We start from the raw sequence: 27,524 nt of genomic DNA on the forward strand, positions 1-27,524 counted from the left end.
CAGTCGAGTTTTGGCAGCACGATACAATTTTTGAACTCCTGCGTAACCTGCAGGATGGGAGAGATCGTAGTAAATGCTGGCTAAGACTTTTTCCATTTTTGGTGTGTTAATAAGTCACCCACTCTTCGGTGATGCTACTTTGGGTGGGTCGAAAGGGTGGTTTAGAAACGGATTTACGTGTCCGATGGGCTACGGGAGTAGAAGTCGAAGGTAGTGGTGGTGGTGGTGGTGGAGGTGGCAATGGAATGGCTTTGGTCTTCTTTTCTTTTTTCACTTCTGGTTTCCCTTCTTTCTTTTTCACTTCTGTCGAAGGAGGAGTGGACATCATCTTTTTAACCCAAGCTTTCATTTCTTCTCGTTCGGGTGTGGGGGACGGGGTCAACAAGGATGCTGCAATCTTACTCGAAATCGGAGCTGCTGACGGTGTTTGAAACACTTCTCGCATCTCTTCTTCCTCAGGCCTTCATGGGGTAGCATCTCTGGTGACCCCTGAGGACGGTAGTAGTGGTGGTGGTGGTGGTGGTGGTGGTAATGATGATGGTGCTGGACTTTTCATCAAGGTCTTAAAATCTTTCAGAGTGGGTAGAGCTGTTTCGTCTAAAGCTTTCTGGTGAAAGAGTTGCAGTCGTTGCAAGAGTTGAACGTACTTTTGCGATTTTTCTCTTTCGGACAAATCTTGGCGATCCATCAAGGACTGCAGTTCGTGTTGTAACTGGGACATCTCGCTCAAATTGGGATTGGGAGGTAAATGCGGGGTGCGTTGTTCTTGCCACCGATGGTATTCCATCCATCGTTTGTAAGGCACTAAAGCTAGTTTTCGTCCTTCCATGGGGTTGTCAGGGGTCGATTCTGAGATCTTGGGACTTCCGAGGGCCTTTTTATCTTGCTCCCACCAATCCTCCCAACATGGTTCCCAAGACTCCTTTCAGTATGGGGCCTAACAAAAGAGGCAAAATGCCTCCACGTTGGACCAACATCTTCTTCTTTTGACGAATGGTAATTTTCTTTTGAACCATTTGGCGAAGAACGTGACGATGTTTGCTTAAGCATTGTTTCTGGTGTTTGGACAAAGGGATCGTGCCTTTCAAGACGTTCAAACAACATTCGCACACGGTGTCGATGACCTCTTTGGAGGCCGATTGAATGAGTTTTTTTCGTAGAGGTGGAGAAGCTTTGGACAGGACAGATAACATGTCCCCATGTTTGGCTAAACGTGGTGGTAGTCCTTTCCTTTTCTTTCCTTGGGGTTTTCTGGAGGGTAACATCTTTGAGTCTTCAGGAGCACCAAAAAACACTGATACCCTACTTGGTCACACACCTTTTTTATACTGGAACGCGTCGCCACTGATTGTCTTTACGTCGTATCAGTTTGAGGACAGGCATGACACGTCGTGCAGGGGTACGCAACGGACTAAATCGAGCCAGTTCTTGCTTGGACAAATCCAGTAAACTTTGTAACATGCCCGATCTTTCTTGGACTTTGATTTTGGGAGAAGGTACTTTGTGAGCAGCAGCCACTGCCGCTAAATTGGAGGGTCCTGCCACTGGGGAAGTTCTTTTTGGGGTCATCAACGGAGAAGTTCTTGGTGTGATCAACGTCTCCAAGTACTCTTCAGTTCTTGGTGTCATTAACGGAGAAGTGGATGAACGTGAGGCTGCCGGAGACACAGTCACTGCCGTGGCAGGTCGTGGATTGCGAGTGTAAGGTTGCGTCCTGGCCGAAGAAGAAGTACCTCTCTTGCGACTAGTTTTCTTCTGTGAGCTTTTCTTTTTCTGGGGACTTTTTCTCTGTTTCTTTTTCTGGGGGCTTCTTTTCTTTTTCCGGGGTGGTGGTGTCTGGTCAGAGGAGGGTCCCGCCACTGGATAAGTTCTTCTTCTCCTTGGGGACCTGGTCTTTTTCTTTTTCTTCTTGGGGCTTCGTTGGACTTTTTTCTTGGGGATAACTTTGGGGGCATTAGGATCCCATCTTAAGAGTGAGCGAATGATGACCCCTCCTAGAGTACTGCTCCCTCCAGGTTTCAAAATGATTTGTTTTTTGGTTTGAGTGTCGATGCGGGGATCGGCCAGTTGGACCAAAGCGACTTTGTTTCGATCGAAAAAGCGTTTGATTTGATGAGGAATCTGAATGATTCCTTGGAGTATTTGACGTGCCGTCACCGTGAACCATCGTAAGACTTCTTTGAGTCTAGCTTCTAAGACACGAGCTCGTATTTGTGGATTTTGTTCTCGACTGATGCCATACAAGGCACGAATCAATTTGACGGGAAGATGCGACTGAAGGGACGTCATGTTCACACTGTGTGTGATACAGACGAAAAGGGGTCTGAGGTTTTTATAGATTTTTTTATGTGGAGTGAAATTAAGTCGAGGACGGAGACGTGTACAGGACAGGCCCTCCGTCTTGGCACCAGTGGTGAAACAAGTGGGTACGAAATCGCAAATCCTCGGGGGTTGTCGGTTTCAAATCGACGAGTAAATAGGCGTGTGGCGTTTGAGTGGCATCGTCGTACGCCTGAGTCAGCCAAGGCGTTCCTAACTGTTTGGCTAAGACTTGCACTTGCGATTTATCTCGAGGGCTTTTAAACAAGACCACGTAATGCGCATTGAGACTGATGGTGCGATGGGCTTTACTTTGTTGAAACAAATTTTGGGTGATGTAAACGACACTGGCATTACGATGATGCCCTTTGCGCGTGAACCACAGTTTAATTTCTTCTTCGTCTTCTCCTAACATGTCGTCGAAAATGACCAAATGGGTTTGACGGGAGTCAGAGACGATGCCGTCGTCTTCTTTAGGAATGCCTTCCACAAACACGATGGAATCGCCTTGACTTTCTCGCAAGAGGCTGTACGCCGATTGCCACTCTTTGTAACACCACACGATCCGCTGAGGTGGCCGATCGATCAAATGATGTTTATGTTCGATCAAACGTTTGACGAATTCGGTTTTGCCTGAACCGCTAGGTCCAGCAATGAGCATGTTAAAAGGATGGCGAAGATACAAAGCCTCCCAACTGGCACGATCTAAGTGTTCGTCGATGACTTTGACAGTAGAGGAAGAGGGAGCAGAGACAGCAGAGGTAGCCATTGTGTGAGGAATGTCACTTGTGACACGAAAACAAACAAGACAAGACTTTATATACTTTTTTTCAGACCACGTTTATTGAATGTTTTCAAACATGAATACGAAAGACAAAAATACATAAAAGCCAAAGGCTCAAGTACAAGAATAAAAGGCACATGATAACCATTAACGTGGAATAAACACAAGTGTCTGTACAGCAACATGTTTTGGGTAATGTTCTAACCAGTTCTATAGTAGGGGGTAAGGTCACACAAGTGTCCTCCCGAAAGGGTCTTTCAGGCCTGTCCACGACAGTCCTGTCCTGGGTGACGGGTTCTTCTGGCACCGTCACTAACACGGGTTGAAAAGTAACTTTTTTCCTTGAACAACTCTCGTACATACTGGGCCACTTCTTGGGTCCAAGCCTCAAAATCCCATTCTTTCCAGGCACGGACATCTGTCCAATGGGATGTAAGTCACAAGCTACACACACATCGTCATACACGTCTTGGGTAGCTAAAAGTTGACGAATCTTTTTTTCCCGTAGAGGTCGAGAAGTATCCAGATGAAAACGCAAGGCTTTGAGCAAAAGGAGTTTTTCGTGACCATTTAAGGCCATTGAGGTGGTAAGTACTGATCGTAAAGAGTCCACAAGGAATCGGCTGGTAAACGAAATCCCAGAAAACAAGTCACTAAGACACACACTATGCGTCGTCCCAAATTGAATGGATACAGTTCTTGTAATAATCGATGGTAATGATCCACGGTTTGAATATGGTCATTGAGTTCCTTCCACGGAATCTGTTCAATAATATGTGACATAATCCGTGGCATGGCAACTTGATTTTATAGTGTCTTTGTTTCGGAAGCAATAAAGGTAATTTCTAACTAGACATGTTCGTTCTCCAGTAGGGAATTTAAATGTTACATAATGTAACTGAAACGTCAGAGTTTGTCTAGATGTTTCGTCTTTCTCTAAGCAGATTCCATGTAACAAATGTTGGTAATCCTTTAACTCGTCTTCCTCAATACGTTGCAGTAAGTGAATCTCCAAGTAACCAAAATTACGAACGTCTAGTTCATCATCATTCACAAACTGATAGTGTTCAACAAGGTCTGACCACTGAAAAAATTTCTGACGAATCAGTCCTCTTATACCATTCAGATACCAGTGGTTAAAGATCTGGTGACGTAACGGATGCAATTGTTCTTTACGTTTCACTTGTATTTTGACCAGTTCTCGGTAAATCCTTTCTCTCAACTCCTCAGGCAAGCCCAAAATGTTCTCTTGTAAAGTATCCATAAGTATATACACTGTTTTTGGAATTCTTGGGTGGTGGCCAATAGCCTCGTTTACCTTTGTGCCTGATGTAATGTCCACTCATAATCAGTCTTCTTATACTTTGGAACAGAGCATAATTTAAAAACGGTTGAATAACTTTGCGTTTGCGTTTCACTTGTATTTTGATCAGTTCGGGGTAAATGCGTTCTCTCAACTCCACAGGCAAAGCACGAATGTTCTCTAGCAAAGTATCCATGAATAGGTCATACTAAATCCTCTTTGGTCTGACACAAGAAATGTACTCTTTGCACAGACATGGTTTTACTTCAGTGTCGAATTTAAATCGTTTAGTAACTAATTTACACATTATAATTCGTTCAGAAGTTTCCTCTTTCACTAAGTTGACATTGTGTTCAAGATGTTGGTAATTCGTTAACTCTTCCTCTGGAATTCGATGCAGTAAGTTTACAATGATGTAGTAGATAGAATCGTCCATAACAAACCAATCCTTTTTAAAACTAGGGGATCGTTGATCAATGTCTATCCAATGGAACACTTTCAATTCAATCAGTCCTTGTATAGCCTTCAGGTACCAGTGGTTCAAACACCGGTGACGTAACGGATGCAATTGTACTTTACGTTTCTCTTGTATTTTGACCAGTTCTCGGTAAACGTGTTCTCTCAACTCCACAGGCAAAGCACGAATGTTCTCTTGTAAAGTATCCATGAACAGATTATGGTAAGTTACTTCAATGTCTCGGTCCCACTAAGGGTAAGTAATGACAATTCGGTGACCATCGAGCATGTTCTACGTACGCCGAATCTTGCGGTTCCCAGTAATGAAGTGACACACCGCAACTGAAGCACTTGACTTTATCTCCTTCGCCCAAGTAGAAAAATCCGGCTCTGGCTAATTCTTCGGGGATCGGTCCTCCCAGATACTTAGGCCATTTTCCTTTGAACGATTGAAGACGATTTTCAAAGTCGCAGTATTCCGACAAACGCACAGGAAACGAATATTCGTCTTTCACAGGTTCGTTTCGATGAGGGTTGGGTGACATGAACAGGAGTTTGCTCAGGGCTGGATGACATCCGTAGGGGGGTAGACGTGAAGTTGAACATTCCCCTTTAAAACGAAACCCAGTAAAATGTCCAAGAGGACGAGCGGCATCACTTTCGCATCCCTCAGGTTTGACACGCACAGCATCCCTTTCCATGATAGGGGTAGTGACACTAAAGTTCCCATGATGCTTTACGGCATCGCTAAGGTCACAGTGTACAGCATCGTACCCATCCCAAGGCTCACAATCGCATTCCACTTCAGAAGCCTCACACTTGAATTGTGCCTTTCTAAACAACTTGTTTTGTGTTTCTCTGAAAGTATTCATCTTGTTCGCTCGGACTTGGTAGTCACAACGAACTATCGATCTTGCCTAGGGTTCCTTTTTTATATACAGACCAATACCGACGTGTCCATACGGTAAGGTGAAATGATTGGGAAGTCGCACTCGCTTCTGGCACACGATTTGATGGACTTTTTCCAAGGGTCGACTGACGATGTGGTGAGTGGGTAAACGTACAATCTTGTTGGGTTGATAGGTGGTCACTTTAAAGTGTTCATCCTCTCCCGATTGCAAGGCTTCTTTCAATACCCCAAAGTTGACCACTCGACTGGTACGATAATTCAGAGTCAGTCCTTTCACTTTGCACGTCGTGTGCACTTCTCCTTATTTGTCACGGTATTCGTAGCCGTAATTTTTGGGACCGCCACTGACGAAACTTAGAATCTTGTCGTCGGGGTGTTCGTCTGTCCAGGCTCCTAAACGGTCTCTTTCGATGTTAGGGTGCTGTTGACTCGGGTGATGGATGTAAATGCAACTGTCCGTGTCAAAGTACATGACGCGTTCCCCTAACAGTTCTAAAGCTTCGTATAATTTTAAGCGAGCATGGGCTGTCATGTAAGCCGCAATGATGACATTTCCAAAAGGGTCGTCTTGTACAAAGTCCAGATCTTCTTCGTAATTGACCAAGATCAAATCCTCGCGAACGACGTCCACGTGTTTCATGTATTTGGTTTTGTCGTGAATCATCTGGAAGTAGCGGGAAGATTCTGTCAAATATTCCGTCTTGGGTAAACACGGTCGTTGTGCCATTTTTCCCCACAAGCAATTTAACATCACTTTGGCAAACGATCGCCTGCCTTCGTTTTTCTCGATGTGGTCTAAAGAGATGCCTTCTTGTTCATAGTATTTCTCTTTTAATTGTACTTGGTCTTCGGGAGTGTGACACCAGGAAGGATAGCCGCTGGCTTCTTGTTTCAGTTTCAAAAAGGCATCCACGTAGTCAGCGAAAATGCCTTTCTGACTGGGATCACCCTTGTGGTATTGTTGTGTCTTGGGAAAGTGGCAAATTTCGTACACTTCTAACAGTTGGTATCCCATGTCCAGAGCTTTGAACAATTCTACACTGACCCAGGTTCCCGTCAAGGCACGTTCTTCCTGGGTGTGCTGACAAGGTTGGTCTTGGTTGCACGTTCGGCACAAGTACGGCACAAGGGAAACATCAGTTTGCCTTGACAATGGTGAGGTAAGACGGGATGGTATAGGTTCGTGGGAGGCAAAACTTTGCACTTGATCAAGCCTTCGTATTGTCGAATGTTTTTCAGGTCGATGTGTTCCGTTAACATTTGCGGGTGCCCTACAGGAAAGCGACAATATTTGCACACGTAGGGATACAGCGAACACACGTCCAAGTATTTGATTTCTTCTCCTTTCTCTTCGTCGGCTTGGTACAGCAAACAGGTGGCATTGGTCCTTCCTCCGTACAAACTATCCCTCGGGTTCAGCGGGTCCATGAACTGGTAACTTTCCACGAGGCGTTTAAACTCGGGATCGGTTTTCATACGGTGATCGTACTCGTGTTCCCACATTTCCACCACTTGGTATCCTTGCTGTTCTAACTTTAGGCGTCGCTGACAAGTGTCCTGGTACAAGTCTTCCATGGTTCGTTGCAAAAACTGATTTTTAGTGCCACGATCAGGGTAACAGACGGGACATCCGTGAAATAAGCAACCGTTAAACTCGTACACGATCTTGGGGTTTTCTAAGTCCCAGCCATCGACCGAATACGTTCCGATGGTCTTTTCACCCCCTCCGTTGCGAGCATGCTGAATCCACTTGTCTTCCTTGTCGCACAAGTAATGTAACCAACGTAGGGCTTTGACCGAGTATTGACGTCTGACAAAGTTGGTCGTTTGAGGGCTGATGACAGCCACGGTGTTTTCAGGCATGAATCGTTGTCGATACACTAAGGAACACGCTTTGGCAATGGTGCAAGCTCCTTTCAAAGGATCGACCCCTCCATGTTCCATGAACAGTTCTTGAAATTTTCCACAGCAACGTCGTAAAATGTCCACGTCGGAACGACAGTACTTTAGCATTTCTTCCTGAAAGTCGAAAGGGTCCGAGGCATGAGCCTGGTACCAAGCGTAGAAAGCTTCTCGTTGTTCGGTACGCATGTTGTCGGGGTCGTAACAGTGAGCCTCAGGTAAATGGGGTAGAACGGCGTGTTGGTTGGCTTCCGTATTGAAAAAGTGTGGAAAGTACCCTTTAGCCATTTCTGTCATTCCAAACGTTTTAGGCATTCGGCTCAAAGGCATGGCCAAGTAACTCATCGAATCTTTAAACTGTACTTGTCCCACTTGCATGAAAATGATTTTGGCTCCGTTCAAAGTCACTTTAGGACGTTCGGTGCCATGTTCCGTATAGTATCTCAAAAGAAACTGCCCATCGTATCCGGAGAAATTGTGAGCCATCACTGTGGCATGACGATGACAATCTCCGTAACGTTCGATGTCCTCTTGGCTCCACGTCTTGTCGATGGGGTCTAAAACCCATTGGGCAAAATCGGCTAACGTGTTCGGTCCCCGAAAGATTTTTTCACGCCCTCCAAGAATCTTGCTGCAGTGAGGGCAATGACTGAATATAGGTTCTTGAATGCACTTCTCGCACGCTCGATGAGCCACGCAGAAATTAGGAATGTGAATGCCAGTCTCTTGCATGCATTCGAAATCGAAAAAGATGAAATTGCCTTTCTTCTTGTGACCGTCCTCTTTCTCTGGTGGGGGTTGGTATTTTTGCACGTAGCATTGGTGTTCCAAGTCCACGATGTGGTGACAAAAGTGACATTTTTTCTTTCCTCGACATACGTGTGCCTTGGCATTATTGGTAAGTATGCCTTGTCCACAGGTAGGGCACATTCTTAGCAGTTGACAAGCACATTTCTTCTGTGAACCTTGCGTCTTCAAATGTTGTTGGTAACAGGTAGGGCTGACAAACGTGCGCAGACAAGTTGAACAATGCACTGGTTCTTCGCTCAGACAGGGTGGAGAGGCCAAACATCCTGAGCATTTCCATCCACAATGCTTGTGTTGCTCTCGATTATTAAAACCATAATCACATTTCTCACAATAATAAATATATCCCAAGAATCCGGTGATAGTGGTAATGGTATCGAAATGGTCATCGTGATAATAAACATGAATGTATTTTCCGTCCTTAAAATCTTGGCCTCGAAACAACAGAGACCCACGCATTTCTTGAGGGTGCACTTTCAAAGTGTATCGTGGAGCTAGGGCATCTTGCAATTTTTGCATCTCAGGAATGCCACAGGGGGTGTCTTTGGACAGTCCGGCTTGTTGTAACAGGAGTTCTGCTTCGTTTCGTTGTTTGGCTCGGTTCGATTTTCGAATGTTCTCCCAGGCTCTTTTCCATTCTACCGTGTCGTTCTTGTTGGCATAGGTTCGTCCCACCACGATGGCACGGGCTAAACACATCTGGTCATGAGGGTTGTGAATTCGGACGAGACTTGTTTTGGTGTTGCGAAGGTCGTCCACCAATAACATCTTTTTGCGTCCAGTCCCTTGAGGAGGAGAGACGTGGGTCATGTCCAGTGTGGCTTTACCATCGGTGATGTCAAACTGATCATTAGATTGTTGTACGTGTTGAATCTTGTCCATGACTTTGGAAGCAGTCAATTCTGCAGGGGTGCTAAACTCGATCCAAACAGGGGATTTCAAACCGTCGTGTTGTATGGAAAGTCTCAAGCGATCGTCTTCTTTGGGTTGACATTGTCGCTTGAGTGAGGTGAGCAAAGAATCCCACACCCCAGTGATAAACACTTCTGCTTTCTCTAACGGCACTTCAGCCTTGAAATCTTTAAACTTCACCGTGTATTTGTAAGCCGTGGTTCTAAATTTTCTAGAGGAGCGCTTTTCCGTCTCTCGAATGGAATAGTATTTTTCAGGGTTGACTAAGGGTGGTGAACTTGGTTTAGAGGGTTCGGATTCTGGTTCACTCATCTCCTCTTCAAAATCACTGGCATGAATTTGTGCCAAGATTTCAGCCCTGGTACGAGGCGATAGATCACGTTTCTGCCTCTTACTTTCTTCTTCTTTCGTCTCGAATGAATAGGATCGTTTCATCTTGAGTGAAAAACGTCAAATGACTCAAGTTTAAACACCATAGACTAATTTATAGGCATGGCAGACCAGCGTATATAAAAGGGTGTGTGTCTTGTCCTTTCACTATTCATTTCACTCTCAAGCCGAGCACAACGATGGAAGAGACTAGCCAAATCGAACGTTTCGTCAGAGCTTTGCGAGGGGTCATTAGAAAATTCTCTTCAGACCAGCCCACGGACTACTCTCCTTCCTTTCGAGATAAAAGTCAAGATACTTGCTATATTTGTCAGAAGAAAGGGCATTGGTCTTCAGAGTGTCCAGACCGTCAAAAAAGAAAAAAAAAGGGCTAAAAAAGACAAAAGTCAAGATACCTGTTATTATTGTCAAGAAAAAGGACATTGGTCTCCAGATTGCCCAAAAAAGAAACAAGAGGAGTCAGAAAAAAAGAGGAATTCTTCAGAGGAAGAGAGGGATTCTTCAGAGGAAGAAGAGGAAGAAAGAAGACAATTCTATTTACAAGAGGCAAAGAAACAGGAGAAGAAAAGAAGAAGGGAAGAAAGTGAGGAGGAAGAAGAGGAAAAGACGGTGAAGAAATTTAAAAAACAGAGAGACTAAACAAGCAGAAAGAAGAAGTCAATGAACTTTATATTAAAGTGTTCTGTTGTGAATTGTGAATTGGATTGTAACAATGGATAAAAGAATAAATTAATGATATAAGGTAAGTGTCTTTGAGTTATGATTTTAAAATAAGAACGTACACTCACGCACTCATACAAAGACACGTACTATAGGGGGTAAAATGGGTTGTTTTTTTTTTTTTGAGTTATTGGCAAATTGAAAGGCTATCTCTTTTCGAGAAATGTGGGTGGCCCTGAAAAGGGCCTTTTTTCTTTTTGGTGTAGGGGTGAGTTTAAGCAATCAACTTTAACTGCCTTAAGCCTTTGCCACGGCCAAGGCCTACTTCTGGACTGCGTAATGTTGATGATAATGATTGGGTTGAAATCACTAAGGGTGGTACGGTAGGCTTAGTCAAAGGGTTAACGTGTTTCGCTCGGGAAGGTCGTATTCTCTTCGGTCGTAATAAAGAAGTCTGATACATTTGTTTCAGACTTCTTAACTCCGCTAAAATGTCCAACAGTACCGTGACCGTTTGATTTTCACCCTCTTGTTTCTTTGCTGCTACTTCTTCTTGCTGTTGTTGCTGTTGTTTTTTTCTTACCTCTTCTTCTTGCTGCTGCTGTAGGAGAAAAGCTTGTTCCGCTTCCTTTTGTCGTTGTATAAATTTCTCCAATTCTTCTTTCTGTCTCTGTCTAAAATTCTCCACTTGCGGTAATGAAGAAGGTAACGAAGGTTCCGGAACAAATTCTTGCGAGGTAAGAAAATCCACAAAATCCCAATTTACCTCTTCTGAAAGTAAGTCCGGGTTCCCTTGGGCAGTCTCCCCTGCTGGTGCACCCCAATGAATCGTTTTCTGAGTTTCCGTCATGTTGAATCACTGTCGCATAGATTGACTGTACACAAGCGCTAGCGAATCTATATAGACCACGTGACGTCACAGACTGCTCTCTTCGGATTGGATGCGGGCTGACTGAATTTTGTAACGCGTGTTCGGATTGGTGAATGAACTCAATCCGTTTCAATCCTTCCTCTACCTATAAATAAGCGCAGTTCAGTGCATTGATTCACCTGTTCTCGTCGCTTCACGATGTGGACCACAGTCGAATCATCCACCCTTGTGTTTTCCATGATGTTTAGGACGGACATGCTCATGTATGTCCGGTCCAAGTGGACCGTTGTCGACAAGTCAGACACCAGTATGTGGATACGAAGAGTATACGTAGAAAGACAAGGTTGCCTCAAGAGGACACTGATTTATTGCCCTCGAGTAAGACGCAGCCTGAGGACAAGAAGATGCCGCAGATGCCCTTTATGTTAATGGATACATTAACATAAACCCAAAGGCCCTTTTCAGGGCCACCCATATTTCTCGAAAAGAGAATGACTTTCAATTGCCTAGCACATTTTTTTTTAAATTAAAAAAAAAAATCCCATGTTCAATTCCCCTTGTCCCTAGACAAACCCAAACTCTATTCCCATGTTCAATTCCCCTTGTCCCTAGACAGACCCAAACTCTATTCCCCATGTTCAATTCCCCTTGTCCCTAGACAGACCCAAACTCTATTCCCATGTAATGCTAATTCCCCTTGTCCCTAGAGTGACCCACGATTTTTCTCCATGTTAAATTTACATAGTCCCCAGAGTGACCCAGGGGTGTCTGTAATGGTAATTCCCATTGTCCCTAGGGTGACCCACTTCACTACTGTCGTACTCGTACTCTACGATTTGTAACAAATATTAACAGTTTTATAGGGATGCTTCAGAAAGAAAATATAAGCAATACTGAAATAGATAGGAAATCAAGCGTATTTTAGATCTTGATTATTTATTTTCTTGCTAAATCATTGTTATAGGGAGTGGGGGTGGGTAGAGTGAGGGGTAGTACGTAGCACTATCAAAATCAAAAGTGACCCGTAGTTTTCCTCGATAGGGTTTTATTGACTGGCATACATTTGTTTACACTTTTATAAACAAATGAGCTTGCTTTGAACAAATTCTTCACAGTTTTTCACATTTATTCCAATACTCATTAGGCGATATATACAATATAAATACATATGTACATACATTATATATGCATACGAATATTCACTTAAACATAACATTTTTCGCGCAGGGAAAAACTGCTGGCATGTTCTTGTTACATTTTGTAAGATGAAGCGGTGCAAGTAATCCGGTTATCCGATACGCTAAGGTACCGTACCAGTAAGACAGCTATTGCCGGTATGGCCGCAACGGAAAGACGTCGTCGTAAATTGGGGGATCAATATAGTACGTGTAAGAGTTAAAATATACGTGTACTACTAAAACGATGCACGAACATAACAGGTTTGATGCCTGTAAACGATCTAGGACAGGAAACATGGAAGTGTTACTAGCAAAGCGATAAAAGTGCATAAGTAACTTGAACGTGACCATTTTTAAAAGGTCACTTAATAATAAAAAAAAAAGGGATGTGTAGTGACCAACTGTTTCTTTGGTTCTGTTATTCTGTTTGATTTGCATACTTGAAACATATTTTATTGCCATATAGAACATTTATAGAAGGCAAGAGGATAGAAAGAAGTTGTAAAATGTATGGCTCCTCTCGACAGGTATAAACATATACTCATGAGGTATGCACAATCCAACTCAACTTACAGAAACGAGAGTGAGGAGGGAGAGAGACGTGATACATTTATACAGTACATATTTACTAATGTATTTTGAGTAGGATGGTAATCTGTTTAGGTTAAGTCGTGCGGTATAAAACGTGACTTTTTGTTTGCTTATTATGCTGTTCTTCGGTTAATGCCATGTTCAGAACATGATAGCTATTAGTCCGAGTTTCCTCTGACCATTGCCATCCCATTTTTGATATTTGGACATTTATGTTGGGGTGTAGGATCACAGTCAATTCCCTATTGAAAAGTTGGAATTAGCCGACACCATTTGGTGTCGGCGGGGGGTAGTCGTTTACTAGGCGATCTAGCAAACTAAAACGAACTTTCACTGAGATATACCTGCATGAAATCAATAGGAATATGATTTATTTTCTCCGATATTGCGAGTAGAGCATTTGTTATATCTTTTTTCCTCTGACAGACTAGCCTGAACAATAACGTTAATGAAATTTAACCTGGAACTCGCTATTTGCGTTCCGAGTCACATGACTACACAAATCTCGCGACCTACATAGTCACGTGATATCAACAATAAATCGTTTTCAATGTTGCTGCAGGAAAAATAATCGAACATATAAATGAAAGTCACGTACTATTTACAGAAAAATTAAAGAAAGAGCATAAACTGCTAAAAATATTTATTCTGAAAGCAACGACCAGAAATCTGTAAGTGTTGCAGCATCTTGGAAATAACCATATTCAACAAGCGGAGAACACATGTCAGTGCGGTAGTCCGGTGATACCAGCAAAATACATTGCCACACGTGCTTAGAACTTAATGAATCTGATTTTATCCACCTTGCTGCGATAGCGACAAAATAAATATGTTAGGAATTAAGTATACATTATATTTATGTACAAATATTACGTGACTTTTAATTAATATTTTCGAATTCTATGTACAACAACTTTCAAAATGGTATATTGGTAATAGCACATGATTATTGGACCTCTGATGTCATTGACATATAGGTTGCGAGATTTGTGTAGTCATGTGACTCGGAATGCAAATGGCGAGTTTCATTCAAATTTCATCAACGCTATAGTTACATCTCGTCTGTCAGCTGATTAAAGATATAACGAATGCTGTATTCGCTATTTTTGAGAAAATAAATCATATTCCTTTTGATTTCATGCAGGTATATCTCGATGAACGGTCGTTTTAGTTTGCTAGGCCGGCTAGTAGGTGGCTACGCTATGCCGACACCAAATGGTATCGGCCATTTCCAACTTTTCGATAAGAAATTGACTCTGACCCTACACCACAACATAAAATGTCCAAATATCGAAAAAAGGGCTGACAAGGGTTAGAGGAATCTCGGACTAGATAGCTATATATGGCGGCCAATATATTTGGTAGAGGAAGAAGGCGAGAAAACCAGTTGAAGATCCAACGACCTACAGGAAGCTACAGGCAAACTTTCTCACATAACGGTGCTGGTCGAAGAGAGATTCGAATACACGTGGAGAAATGTGAAAAATATGTAAAGGCAAGCGCCCTAGGACATTCCGCCACACATGGCTCCTTGCGCCGTGTAACACTGTCGTTTTCAAGGTTTGATAGTAGGAACAATTCATGTACGTAGAAGTAAGTTGTTCCTTGTCTTCACTATAGAATTAATCAATTTTGTTTAGATTTTTGCCAGATTGTAGGTCAGTTTCATGTCGGGTACTCTTTCCATTAGTTTTATGTCGAAACTGTTACAGTACCTTAGCTATAGGAGACTTTCTTTTCGGTAGATATAACTCTTTCCATATTTTTAATATCCAAATTGAACGGACCGTTCCGGTGGCCTATTGTTAGGGCGTCCGTATCGGATGCGGGAGGTCTCGTGCTCTAACCCCGGCCGAGTCATACCAAAGACTTTAAAAAAATTGTACTAGTAGCTGCCTCTCTTGGTGCTCAGCGTTAAGAGGTCAGTGCTGGGACTGGTCGGCTTGGTATCAGGATAGTATGACTAGGTGGGACATAATACTACATGTCCTCCCCATGATGCCCAGTGCTAGACATCTCTATAAACTGTCACACTGCATGCATTGTATCAATATGACTGAAAAGTTGTTAAAGCTACGTTTAAAAATCCAAATAACACACATACACCAATTGAACGAGGGTGTCAAAATTTCTTAGGCTGTAGGTCAATTTCATATATGTAGATGTAACCCATTTCATGTATTTATTATCTAACTTAACCGAGGTTGTTACAGTTTCAGGAACTTTAGGTCAATTTCATGGCGGTAGAGGTAACTCTTTCCATGTTTTGCTATCGATATTGCACGAGGTTGTTAACGATTTTTAGACTATATGATGGTATATCATTTTTTTGTTTTGTTTGGCGAACTTATCCAGCTTCGAAAGACTTTCATTATTCCCTCTCTCCTCAGTAGTGGGCTAACTGTTACGTGTTTAGGCTCAAATAAACAGTAACACAAGAAAGAGTGAAAACAACAAGGTTTGAAAAATATAGCAAATAATTTGTTTCCCTGGAAATATTCTGTAAAAATGAAAATATATGAACTTACGGTTTCCAGAATCAAATCCAAAAATAATCCAAGAATAATCCACGAATAAAATTTTAGAAGTCCTAATAATGAAATGTTTTAATGATTTCAAATTCGAATCGCGACGAAGCATCCAAGATGGAAGGCAATGACGTATGCTGTACCCTGTACTGTGTTGGAGTGTGCAGTTCCTTGTACAAACACAATAATTTATCCTCCTGTTTTGAAAATCCAAATAAAATTTTCAAGAAATGTCCTTGTTCAAGAATTCTGTAAGAATACAATAATATTTCCATAGAAACGAATTAGCCTTTTAGAATCCAAGTAATCTGAAGAAAAATTAATATATAACTAAAAGACTCAAAAATTAAATACTGGTCACAACAGAAGAAAACAACTTGACATCAAGTGCTTAAAAGCTCGGATTCTGATCTCTCTCTCTCTCTCTCTCTCTATCTCTCTCTAAACATCACTATTAATACTAAGTATTTCGCAATTTTGGAAATGCTTCATTGCGAAATAAAGGATCACGTGATCATGTTTACACGTAAAAGTCACATAGCTCCTGTATGTCCTTGATAAGAACCATCATTTTACTCCGAGAAAAATTGTTTACTTGACCCTCAATCATGGCCAGGAACTATGTCAAAATAAAAACAAGTGTTTCTATTAGGTATTTATGGAAAGATTCAGGTCAAACTGAATTTTCTGAAATATGTCAAATTCCTTGTAAACAAAATTACATTACATTGACATGTAAAGAAATTAAAAGGTTCCAAAACCTACAAACAACAAATCAAATCAAACACAAATTAAATCAGATATAAATTAAATCAAATATACGTAACATAACCTGTTTAAAACATATCATGCCTCATAGTTTCAAAGACCAGAATCTAATCTAGCTGCTTTTGGTTGTGGTTTTTCAAACATGTTATTTTTCGGAATCAACAGCACCACATGTAGACTACACTTGAAGTTTACATTATGAAGCTGGACGCATGAAAGTAAAGTCCATTTTGCTGAGGGTATCGAATGAACGAGTTTATATAAGTACTTCAAGATGCCTCCCCTTTGCTGAATTCGATCAGTGAAGTTGAAATATGGTCTGATATATGAAAAGTGTTACGAACGAACCTGGAAAGTTATAAACGCGATTCATGCGAAAGAAAATGATCACATTGATACTTTTTGTTTGCTATGGGTTTTCTTCGCAAGTTGCTGTTGCATATAAGTGTTGATGGAAATAGGGTCCAAGATGTAAAGGGTCGTGCAAACGAATCTCACAAAAAACGCAGTCATTCAAGTATATAAGGTAGGTCACAGTGACTGGCTGTTAAATAAGTTTTTGTGACCCTTTCTAAGACTCATCCACATACCAGTTTTGATGAGTGAGTGAAGGAGCAATAGTAAAGTGCAAAATGTTATGAAGGAGTCTGAACCATATATAAGTCACTCAAGCGTGTAAACTAGATCACATTGATTTTTTTAGGGTACGATTGAGATACTTGTTAGAGGACCTACATATCAATGTTGATGAGTATATGCGAGAAATGACCCAAGCGCAAAGATATAGAGGGTGCTACTAAAGTATAGCGAAACAAATCTAGGAACGAAATAAATAAAAGAATACTGAATATAAATACCGTTCCATATTATTGTGTTTTCACATTCGACCAGTGGTGTAGTGCTAAATAAAGATGTGGGAGAACGCCATATAGAAGTGTTACTCAGATGCGGGGGTGGGGTGGGGGAAATGGCGAGCGCAGTAAAAAGTAAGGGAACGCCGTTCCCACAGGACTACTCCCCTGCATTCGACTAAATTCGAGGGAATATAATGAGACCCAAATACGTACCATTCAAAAATCAGTAAATTTCAGATGAGTCACGTAATGCGCTTTTGTAAGTAAATCAATAATTGCCGCCTAGATCGCCCGTAGGCTGCAGTAATAAGCTTTCGTTGCGTTCATAACTCTCTGTGTTCGTATGGTTCGTATTCCTACACGAATAGCGGGAACTGTCTGGCTGTTGAATGTGATCCATGTACGATATAATCGATGTGACAGCAGAGCTCACCGAGGTTTGCTTCTCCTGGTAAGTGTGTTGGAAAAGATCAAGGTAATGTAACAGAAGAATTTACCGCAGAACAGATGAACACTTGTCACGTGATAAATTAGTTATCAGTAAGCAACACAAAATACCAAAATGTCGTCTACCAGCAAATTGAGAAACACAGGGGAAAAAAAATTGTAAATTGAAACATAATGTTTATATGAAAGCTGTTCAGTGTCGGATCCAGCTATATCGTGTGCGAGTATGAGTGAAACGTAAACAAATAGGCAAGGGGTCTGTGAGACTTTAGCCTAAAGGGGTTCAGGGTGTCAAAACTCTTGCATCATGGGAGTTTTCAGGGAACAGTTTTAACATCTAACTGTAAAGACAATGTACTCTGGGAAATGTTTCGGTTGTTTAAAGCCCATTTTGGGGGGTGGGAGTGGGGTAGGGGTAGGGGTGGATAAGATCATTCCGTATCTGTTTATATTTGTTCCTCAGTTCTTTACGAGCACCATGAACTCTTTGAACATCATTTGGGAAGCATACTATATTAACAGCAAGAAAATAGTTGAAAGTATAATATAGAGTAACATAGCAGTTAAACTGATTTAACTGATCAATAATTTTAGCGTATACGGTTCTCTGCTGCATTCCATATAATACAACGAAATTGAGACGCTCTGTATTGATTTTACCCTGTTCCTCGAGAGAATATGCCCTCTCCAACTAAAATCAGTGAGAAAGTACACACCCCCTTTTATCCATTTGGACAAGCATTCGAACACTTAGACTGTAAGTGTATCATTATCACGTTTCATATGAGTAAAACATATACACGACTATATAAGAGGGCAGTATATATTATTTATTAAAGTATGCATGCATATGTATGTATATCTTTTGTATGCATGCATGAACATAATTACTTTTTTTTTTCAGTACTATTGAAAATAGACCATTCCGTAGCTACAACCATGTTACTCGCATTTACATGTATGTATGTATGTATGTATGTATGCATGCATGCATCTATGTATGTATGTATGTACGTATGTACGTATGTATGTATGTATGTATGTATGCATGCATGTATGCATGCATCTATGTATGTATGAATGTATATCTGTAAACATGATTAGACGCATTTGTGTACAAGAGCAAATTAAAACGTTTATGTAATGCGTTTACATTCATTGGCATTCAGTTGTACAGGGATATTTGGGTAAATAACTTAAACTTGAAACACAAGTAATCAGGCAGTCGTAAGAGCGGAGGAGACGAACTACCGCCCAAAAGGACTGTGCCAGGGTGGAGGTGGGACGCCAATTCGCGGAGCTTGCAGTAATTTTGTTTCGAGTGAGAGGGCCCTGAAGGCGACTCCTGCCTCTGTCGTCGTTTCGTACAGTGCAAATTTGAGACGGATATGCAAGTAATAATCGCAGAGAGTAGATTTATTCTATATAGTTGTGGTGGATCCGGAAATATAGTTTGAAGTGTGTGTGTGTGTGTGTGTGTGTGTGAGAGAGAGAGAGAGAGAGAGAGAGAGTTCATTTTCGTAATGCGGAAAGCCCCCTCTCCAACCGTACTCTCATTGCTGTCCAAATTCTTGCGTGTAGGAAAATTTAAGTTGAGCAACGACTGCACAGTTCCAAATTTAATGTATTTTAGATAAGGTAATGTCAACACGGAACTTAAGTCAAAATAATCTGTATCGTCGAATAATGAATGTTTTCCCAAAAATAACTCGTGTGTGTGTGTGAGAGAGAGAGAGAGAGAGAGAGAGAGAGAGAGAGAGAGAGAGAGAGAAGATAGGCTTAAAAGTAATTGCTACTATTGATACTGAGAAATTTAATACTTGCAGAGACACAGAGATACCTTTTGGGAAGGGAAGCATGACAGATACGGAGCTTAACAAGAAATTAAATACTGAAGACGTTCTTAATACAGCTGGCCAGATAACCGCCAAGACAAGTTCTGTGCCAAAATCGCCGGATAAGGATGACAGCATGGAATTCTCTAGTACTAAAGACGGTTGCCCAAAAGAACGTCCTAACACAGCACCATCGTCGCAGCCTAATGATGATCAAGCTCAGAGTAATAATGGAAAGAAGATTCTAATGCAAGGTCAACATAATGAAAGTGCAAACAAAAATATATCGACGTAAGTCTTTTATTTAGTAATTTAGTCTAAATATACAGCTTTTAAGATGGTTAAGTTAGAGCTTTTTCATCAGGATTAGGTGAGAAAGGTGTGGGTCACTGCTTTTCATAGCAAAAAGCAATTTTAGATACTTTTGCCTCAAGTGTCCGGTTGTCTTGATGCAAAATGTCACATTTAGATAGTTACAAATTATACACAGGAAAAAAAGTCTTAGAAGGGACACGTTTGTAAGGCGTTACTTCTTACGATACATCTTCATTGAACATTTGTAACGCGAGAAAATGAATCGGTGAATTTAAAAAAAAAAAAAAAAATCTTGACCTAGTTTAGTACCAGATATACTCTGTTTTTGTCATTCTAAATGATAATAATGATAATAATGATAATAATAATAATAATAATTATAATAATAATAATAATAATAATAATAATAATAATAATAATAATGATTATTATTATTATTATTATTATTATTATTATTGACATCGAGGATATGGTTTGTTGGGTATATTCTAAAACGTCTTTCGTACTTTGACACGCGTCTCGAAACGTTTATCTCCCAAATACTGCATGCTTTAAAATAAATTGCTGCCCTGATGCAAGGAAACGAATGAGTCATTAATGTGCTCATCGACAAACAGGGGGCCCCGAGTGGCCGAGTGGTCTAAAGCGCTCTCCTTTACGGATTACTGCCATCTCACTTGTCTGCGTGGGTTCGAGTCTAGGATTCGGCCAGTGTGGGTATGTGAGAAAGTTTGCCAGTAGCTTCTCTTGGGTCGGTGGCTCTACCCGGGATTTTCCCGTGTTCTTCCTCCACCATTAATACTGGCCGCCATGCATCGCCTATCGTGTGCTGAAAAATGACGTTAAACCCCACAACAACATCAACAACATCGACAAACACACATTACTAAATACTGGAAATATTTGCTGACCCAGAGAGGAAAGACCTTTTTACATCCTGCACAAAAAACACATTTCCTCTCGAGATAAAAGTGAGGATAGCTGTTGTATATGTAAATAGAATGAATAATGATCCCGAGAATGTCAGCATCATTAAGGAAAGGAATTCCTAAACCCTTTCTAAGACTCATCCACATACCAGTTTTGATGAGTGAGTGAAGGAGCAATAGTAAAGTGCAAAATGTTATGAAGGAGTCTGAACCATATATAAGGCACTCAAGCGTGTAAACTAGATCACATTGATTTTTGTAGGGTACGATTGAGATACTTGTTAGAGGACCTACATATCAATGTTGATGAGTATATGCGAGAAATGACCCAAGCGCAAAGATATAGAGGGTGCTATTAAAGTATAGCGAAACAAATCTAGGAACGAAATAAATAAAAGAATACTGAATATCAATACCGTTCCATATTATTGTGTTTTCACATTCGACCAGTGGTGTAGTGCTAAATAAAGATGTGGGAGAACGCCATATAGAAGTGAGGGAACGCATGTTACTCGGATGCGGGGGTGGGGTGGGGGAAATGGCGAGCGCAGTAAAAAGTAAGGTAACGCCGTTCCCACAGAACTTCCCCCCTGCATTCGACTAAATTCGAGGGAATATAATGAGACCCAAATACGTACCATTCAAAAATCAGTAAATTTCAGATGAGTCACGTAATGCGCTTTTGTAAGTAAATCAATAATTGCCGCCTAGATCGCCCGTAGGCTGCAGTAATAAGCTTTCGTTGCGTTCATAACTCTCTGTGTTCGTATGGTTCGTATTCCTACATGAATAGCGGGAACTGTCTGGCTGTTGAACGTGATCAATGTACGATATAATCGATGTGACAGCAGAGCTCACCGAGGTTTGCTTCTCCTGGTAAATGTGTTGGAAAAATCAAGGTAACGAAACAGAAGAATTTACCTCAGAACAGATGAACTTGTCACGTGATAAATTAGTTATCAGTAAGCAACACAAAATACCAAAATGTCGTCTACCAGCAAATTGAGAAACACAGGGGAAAAAAATTGTAAATTGAAACATAATGTTTATATGAAAGCTGTTCAGTGTCGGATCCAGCTATATCGTATGTGAGTATGAGAAAAACGTAAACAAATAGGTAAGAGGTCTGTGAGACTTTAGCCTAAAGGGGTTCAGGGTGTCAAAACTCTTGCATCATGGGAGTTTTCAGGGAACAGTTTTAACATCTAACTGTAAAGACAATGTACTCTGGGAAATGTTTCGGTTGTTTAAAGCCCATTTTGGGGGGTGGGAATGGGGTAGGGGTAGGGGTGGATAAGATCATTCCGTATCTGTTTATATTTGTTCCTCAGTTCTTTACGAGCACCATGAACTCTTTGAACATCATTTGGGAAGCATACTATATTAACAGCAAGAAAATAGTTGAAAGTATAATATAGAGTAACATAGCAGTTAAACTGATTTAACTGATCAATAATTTTAGCGTATACGGTTCTCTGCTGCATTCCATATAATACAACGAAATTGAGACGCTCTGTATTGATTTTACAATGTTCCTCGAGAGAATATGCCCTCTCCAACTAAAGTCAGTGAGAAAGTACACACCCCCTTTTATACATTTGGACAAGCATTCGAACACTTAGACTGTAATTGTATCATTATCACGTTTCATATGAGTAAAACATATACACGACTATATAAGAGGGCAGTATATATTATTTATTAAAGTATGCATGCATATGTATGTATATCTTTTGTATGCATGCATGAACATAATTACTTTTTTTCAGTACTATTGAAAATAGACCATTCCGTAGCTACAACCATGTTACTCGCATTTACATGTATGTATGTATGTATGTATGTATGTATGTATGTATGTATGTATGCATGCATGCATGCATGCATGCATGCATGCATGTATGTATGTATGTATGTATGTATGTATGTATGTATGTATGTACGTATGTATGTATGTATGTATGCATGCATGTATGCATGCATCTATGTATGTATGAATGTATATCTGTAAACATGATTAGACGCATTTGTGTACAAGAGCATATTAAAACTTCTATGTAATGCGTTTACATTCATTGGCATTCAGTTGTACAGAGATATTTGGGTAATTAACTTAAACGTGAAACACAAGTAATCAGGCAGTCGTAAGAGCGGGGGAGACGAACTACCGCCCAAAAGGACTATGCCAGGGTGGAGGTGGGACGCGAATTCGCGGAGCTTGCAGTAATTTTGTTTCGAGTGAGAGGGCCCTGAAGGCGACTCCTGCCTCTGTCGCCGTTTCGTACAGTGCAAATTTGAGACGGATATGCAAGTAATAATCGCAGAGAGTAGAGTTATTCTATATATGTTGTGGTGGATCCGGAAATATAGATTGAAGTATGTGTGTGTGTGTGTGTGTGTGAGAGAGAGAGAGAGAGAGATAGAGAGTTCATTTTCGTAATGCGGAAAGCCCCCTCTCCAACCTTGCTCTCATTGCTGTCCAAATTCTTGCGTGTAGGAAAATTTGAGTCGAGCAACGACAGCACAGTTCCGAATTTAATGTATTTTAGATAAGGTAATGTCAACACGGAACTTAAGTCAAAGTAATCTGTATCGTCGAATAATGAATGTTTTCTCAAAAATAACACGTGTGTGAGAGAGAGAGAGAGAGAGAGAGAGGCTTAAAAGTAATTGCTACTATTGATACTGAGAAATTTAATACTTGCAGAGACACAGAGATACCTTTTGGGAAGGGAAGCATGGCAGATACGGAGTTTAACAAGAAATTAAATACTAAAGACGTTCTTAATACAGCTGGCCAGATAACCGCCAAGACAAGTTCTGTGCCAAAATCGCCGGATAAGGATGACAGCATGGAATTCTCTAGTACTAAAGACGGTTGCCCAAAAGAACGTCCTAACACAGCACCATCGTCGCAGCCTAATGATGATCAAGCTCAGAGTAAAAATGGAAAGAAGATTCTAATGCAAGGTCAACATAATGAAAGTGCAAACAAAAATATATCGACGTAAGTCTTTTATTTAGTAATTTAGTCTAAATATACAGCTTTTAAGATGGTTAAGTTAGAGCTTTTTTCATGAGGATTAGGTGAGGAAGGTGTGGGTCACTGCTTTTCATAGCAAAAAGCAATTTCAGATACTTTTGCCTCAAGTGTCCGGTTGTCTTGATGCAAAATGTCACATTTAGATAGTTACAAATTATACACAGGAAAAAAAGTCTTAGAAGGGACAAGTTTGTAAGGCGTTACTTCTTACGATACATCTTCACTGAACATTTGTAACGCGAGAAAATGAATCGGTCAATTTAAAAAAAACAAACTCTTGGACTAGTTTAGTACCAGATATACTCCGTTGTTTGTCATTCTGAATAATAATAATAATAATAATGATAATAATAATAATAATAATAATAATAATAATAATAATGATAATAATAATGATAATAATTTAATAATAATAATAATAATAATAATAATAATAATGATTATTATTATTATTATTATTATTATTATTATTGACATCGAGGATATGGTTTGTTGGGTATATTCTAAAACGTCTTTCGTACTTTGACACGCGTCTCGAAACGTTTATCTCCCAAATACTGCATGCTTTAAAATAAATTGCTGCCCTGATGCAAGGAAACGAATGCGTCATCAATGTGCTCATCGACAAACAGGGGGCCCCGAGTGGCCGAGTGGTCTAAAGCGCTCTCCTTTACGGATTACTGCCATCTCACCTGTCTGCGTGGGTTCGAGTCTAGGATTCGGCCAGTGTGGGTATGTGAGAAAGTTTGCCAGTAGCTTCTCTTGGGTCGGTGGCTCTACCCGGGATTTTCCCGTGTTCTTCCTCCACCATTAATACTGGCCGCCATGCATCGCCTATCGTGTGCTGAAAAATGGCGTTAAACCCCAAACAACATCAACACCATCGACAAACACACATTACTAAATACTGGAAATATTTGGTGACCCAGAGAGGAAAGACCTTTTTACATCCTGCACAAAAAACACATTTCCTCTCGAGATAAAAGTGAGGATAGCTGTTGTATATGTAAATAGAATGAATAATGATCCCGAGAATGTCAGCATCATTAAGAAAAGGAATTCCTAAACCTAAGAGAAGATAAAATGGGTCCCTACACAAAAGCCAAGACGAATGTTTAGTATCAACAGCAAGGACGCTGGTCGTTAGAGTGCCCTCCACCAAAAAGGACAATGAAGAAAGAGGGAAGAGAGGACAGGAATAAGACCACACAAAAAATTAGAAGAAGAAAAAAACAAACTAAAAAAACCCAGAAGTGTGTCCCATTCCCTTTAAGAAATTGAAAGCAAAATAATCACAAGAAAATCTTTACAAGCTTAAAACTGCATTGTGATTCACAATCAATGGAATATACCAAAGACAAGGGAAAGTTAAAATAGTATTGATTTTATTATCATCATAATATAGACATTCGCACATTTTATGGCAATTTTTTTGTATTTGGCAATGATGAAGAAGCATCTTTTAAAGTTATGGGTAACCCTAAAAAGAACTGTTGCTTCGAAAAAAAGAGCACCAAAATAAAATAATGGATCTGCCATTACGAACTGTAATTGTATTAAGCCAATTTCCTCGTCTGAGTCCAAAGCCACTTCCGTCGTTTTCGCCCTTGTAGTCCTCGTGTACTGCTCATGACGATGCTTGGGATCTTTGAGGATGAAAGCAGGCGAATTTGTTGAGAACCTCGTTAAGGATGATTCGTATAACGCACTCGTTTCTTTCCATTTTATAAGATTTGATGTATGTAAATTTGTGATAGTAATTGTCACATGCATCCATTCTCTACCCTCGTCTGTTTTGTTTGTAACGGTGAGTGCTGGATGATAAAACATGTATTTATTTGTGAGGAAGAGGGTTAGTTATAGGACACATTAAATGTCTTACATCCAGTTTCATATGAGTTTGAATGGACGTGAACATTTGTTGGATTTCTTTTGGATTATAATTATGTCTTATAGTAATACTTATAATACGTATTACACGAGATTGTATGCATGGAGTATTGATAGCAAATGACCTGTCTTTGATTGTAATCATGTCTGATAGTAACTTGCAAAACTTTGTTTCCCTTCAGATAAGTTTGTATGCGTGTATCTGGGTGTTGGTTAGTAATGGTGGGTGTTGGGTATACATAAGTAGGTATAAATGCTTCTCAATTAGCCCCATTATATCCCATTTTAGTTGCATAAATGGGTGTTAAATTGTAGTTATGTGTGTTAATGATTTGCTATATTTCCCATTTTCCTCTCCATTTTGTTTGTATGCGTGAGTGCTGGATAGTAAATGTCGGTCGTGGATGATGATTTGACATTAGACCTCATCTATTCACATTCCATCATCTGTTTCATTTGTATAAGTGGGACTTAGATTGTAGTTATATGTATTAGTGACAATAACATACCTACCCTTTCCCTCTTAGTTTTGTTTATTTGAGTGGGTGATGGAAAGTTAAAGTGGGTAATGGATGGTCATAATGCTTTAGACCTCATCACTCAGAAGAGTGTAGCATGCGACACAAACCTAGACTTTTGGTAGCCCTGAACTTCCCTTTGCAGGGCCAATGTGATTTCTAGAAATATCTTTATGTTCTTGTAATATTGAATTTCTAAAATTTTAAATATACAAACAATATTATGTCTAATGTTTTAGATTTTACTCTTTTAGTTTTTCTTAATTCAGTTGAATTTATTCGATCTGAAATTTGTTATTTGCATATTTTTTTTATAAACTTAACATTTGTAAATCTTTAACATCTTGAATTAAATTTTTAAATTTCAGGATTCCTTTTTAGACTCCATCAAAGTCCATATTAGTGTCATAATTGTAGTGTTACGTTTAGCCGTGGCTATATTTGTCCCGGTTCGGTGTAATCACTGCTAAATCTCGTGACAATTTGGCAATTTTTGCACTAGCTTTAGGCTGTGCAATATGTTCAACATATTATACGTAATTTATTCTTTGTATAGTCTTTGCTAAGGTAGATGTCAGTTACATAAATTTATCGCTACTTTTAGTGTGTGCCATTTTGGTTTAATGTTCCTCGGTTTTGTAATCTTCGCTAGATTGTGTGACAATTTTGAAATTTATTATTTTTTTAGTCAGGTTATATTTTTCGATATACTTTTTCTTGGATTATTTTCGTCTCCGCTAAAGTCTATGTCAGTTTCGTAATTTAGTATTACTTTTATTGTTGGCAATTGTAGACTGTTATATGCTTTTTCTCTGTTACATTTGGTGACACTTTCGTACGTTTAGCATTATATTTTACTTGCGGTCATTTTAGTATTACTTTAAGTTGGATCACTTGATTAAAGCTATTATAGAAGAAGTAAAATATATGCAAATTTACAGATACCTGCAACATAATGGGATATAGAGGTAATGGATTCTATAAAATCATTCGGATATTTGCTTCAGCTAGGCAGAATTCTGTCCTTGGGACATCTCTTTGTTTGTATGAGTTGTAAAAGATGAATGTTTCCTTGTTATAAGAGTGATTACCGGTCTATAAGGAGGTTTAGCCCTCGTTACTAGACGCCCTTCTTCACATCCTAACATTGCAAATCTGTTTGTTGGCGTGAGGATTGGTCACATTATGTGAGTAATAGTCAGTAGGTGTGAATACAGGTCATTCAGTCTATGTTGGACAGTAGATATGAGTATTGGTCTATACGTATTTGTGTTGGTCAGTCGCGAGACGTGTATTGGTCAGTAGAAAAGGGCG

The 27,524-nt window shown here is 40.2% G+C and overlaps 1 protein-coding gene across 5 annotated transcripts in view; it reads left to right on the forward strand.

The window, feature by feature from the left end:
• LOC149794445 (uncharacterized) overlaps window positions 1-27,524 on the forward strand; it is a 70,276-nt gene that overhangs the window by 18,656 nt on the left and 24,096 nt on the right. For 2 of the 5 annotated variants that reach the window (XM_089968690.1, XM_089968691.1), the window contains 2 exons: window positions 19,507-19,806; window positions 23,467-23,766. In XM_089968690.1, coding sequence (XP_089824816.1) covers window positions 19,507-19,806; window positions 23,467-23,766 — 600 coding nt within the window. The remainder of the gene's footprint in view (window positions 1-19,506; window positions 19,807-23,466; window positions 23,767-27,524) is intronic. The other 3 variants (XM_089968692.1, XM_089968695.1, XM_089968693.1) reach the window with 2 other exon arrangements.

The sequence above is a fragment of the Sinohyriopsis cumingii genome, chromosome 8 (assembly GCF_028554795.1).
Source record: "Sinohyriopsis cumingii isolate HCF-2022 chromosome 8, ASM2855479v2, whole genome shotgun sequence".
NCBI classification, from domain to species: Eukaryota; Metazoa; Mollusca; class Bivalvia; order Unionida; family Unionidae; genus Sinohyriopsis; species Sinohyriopsis cumingii.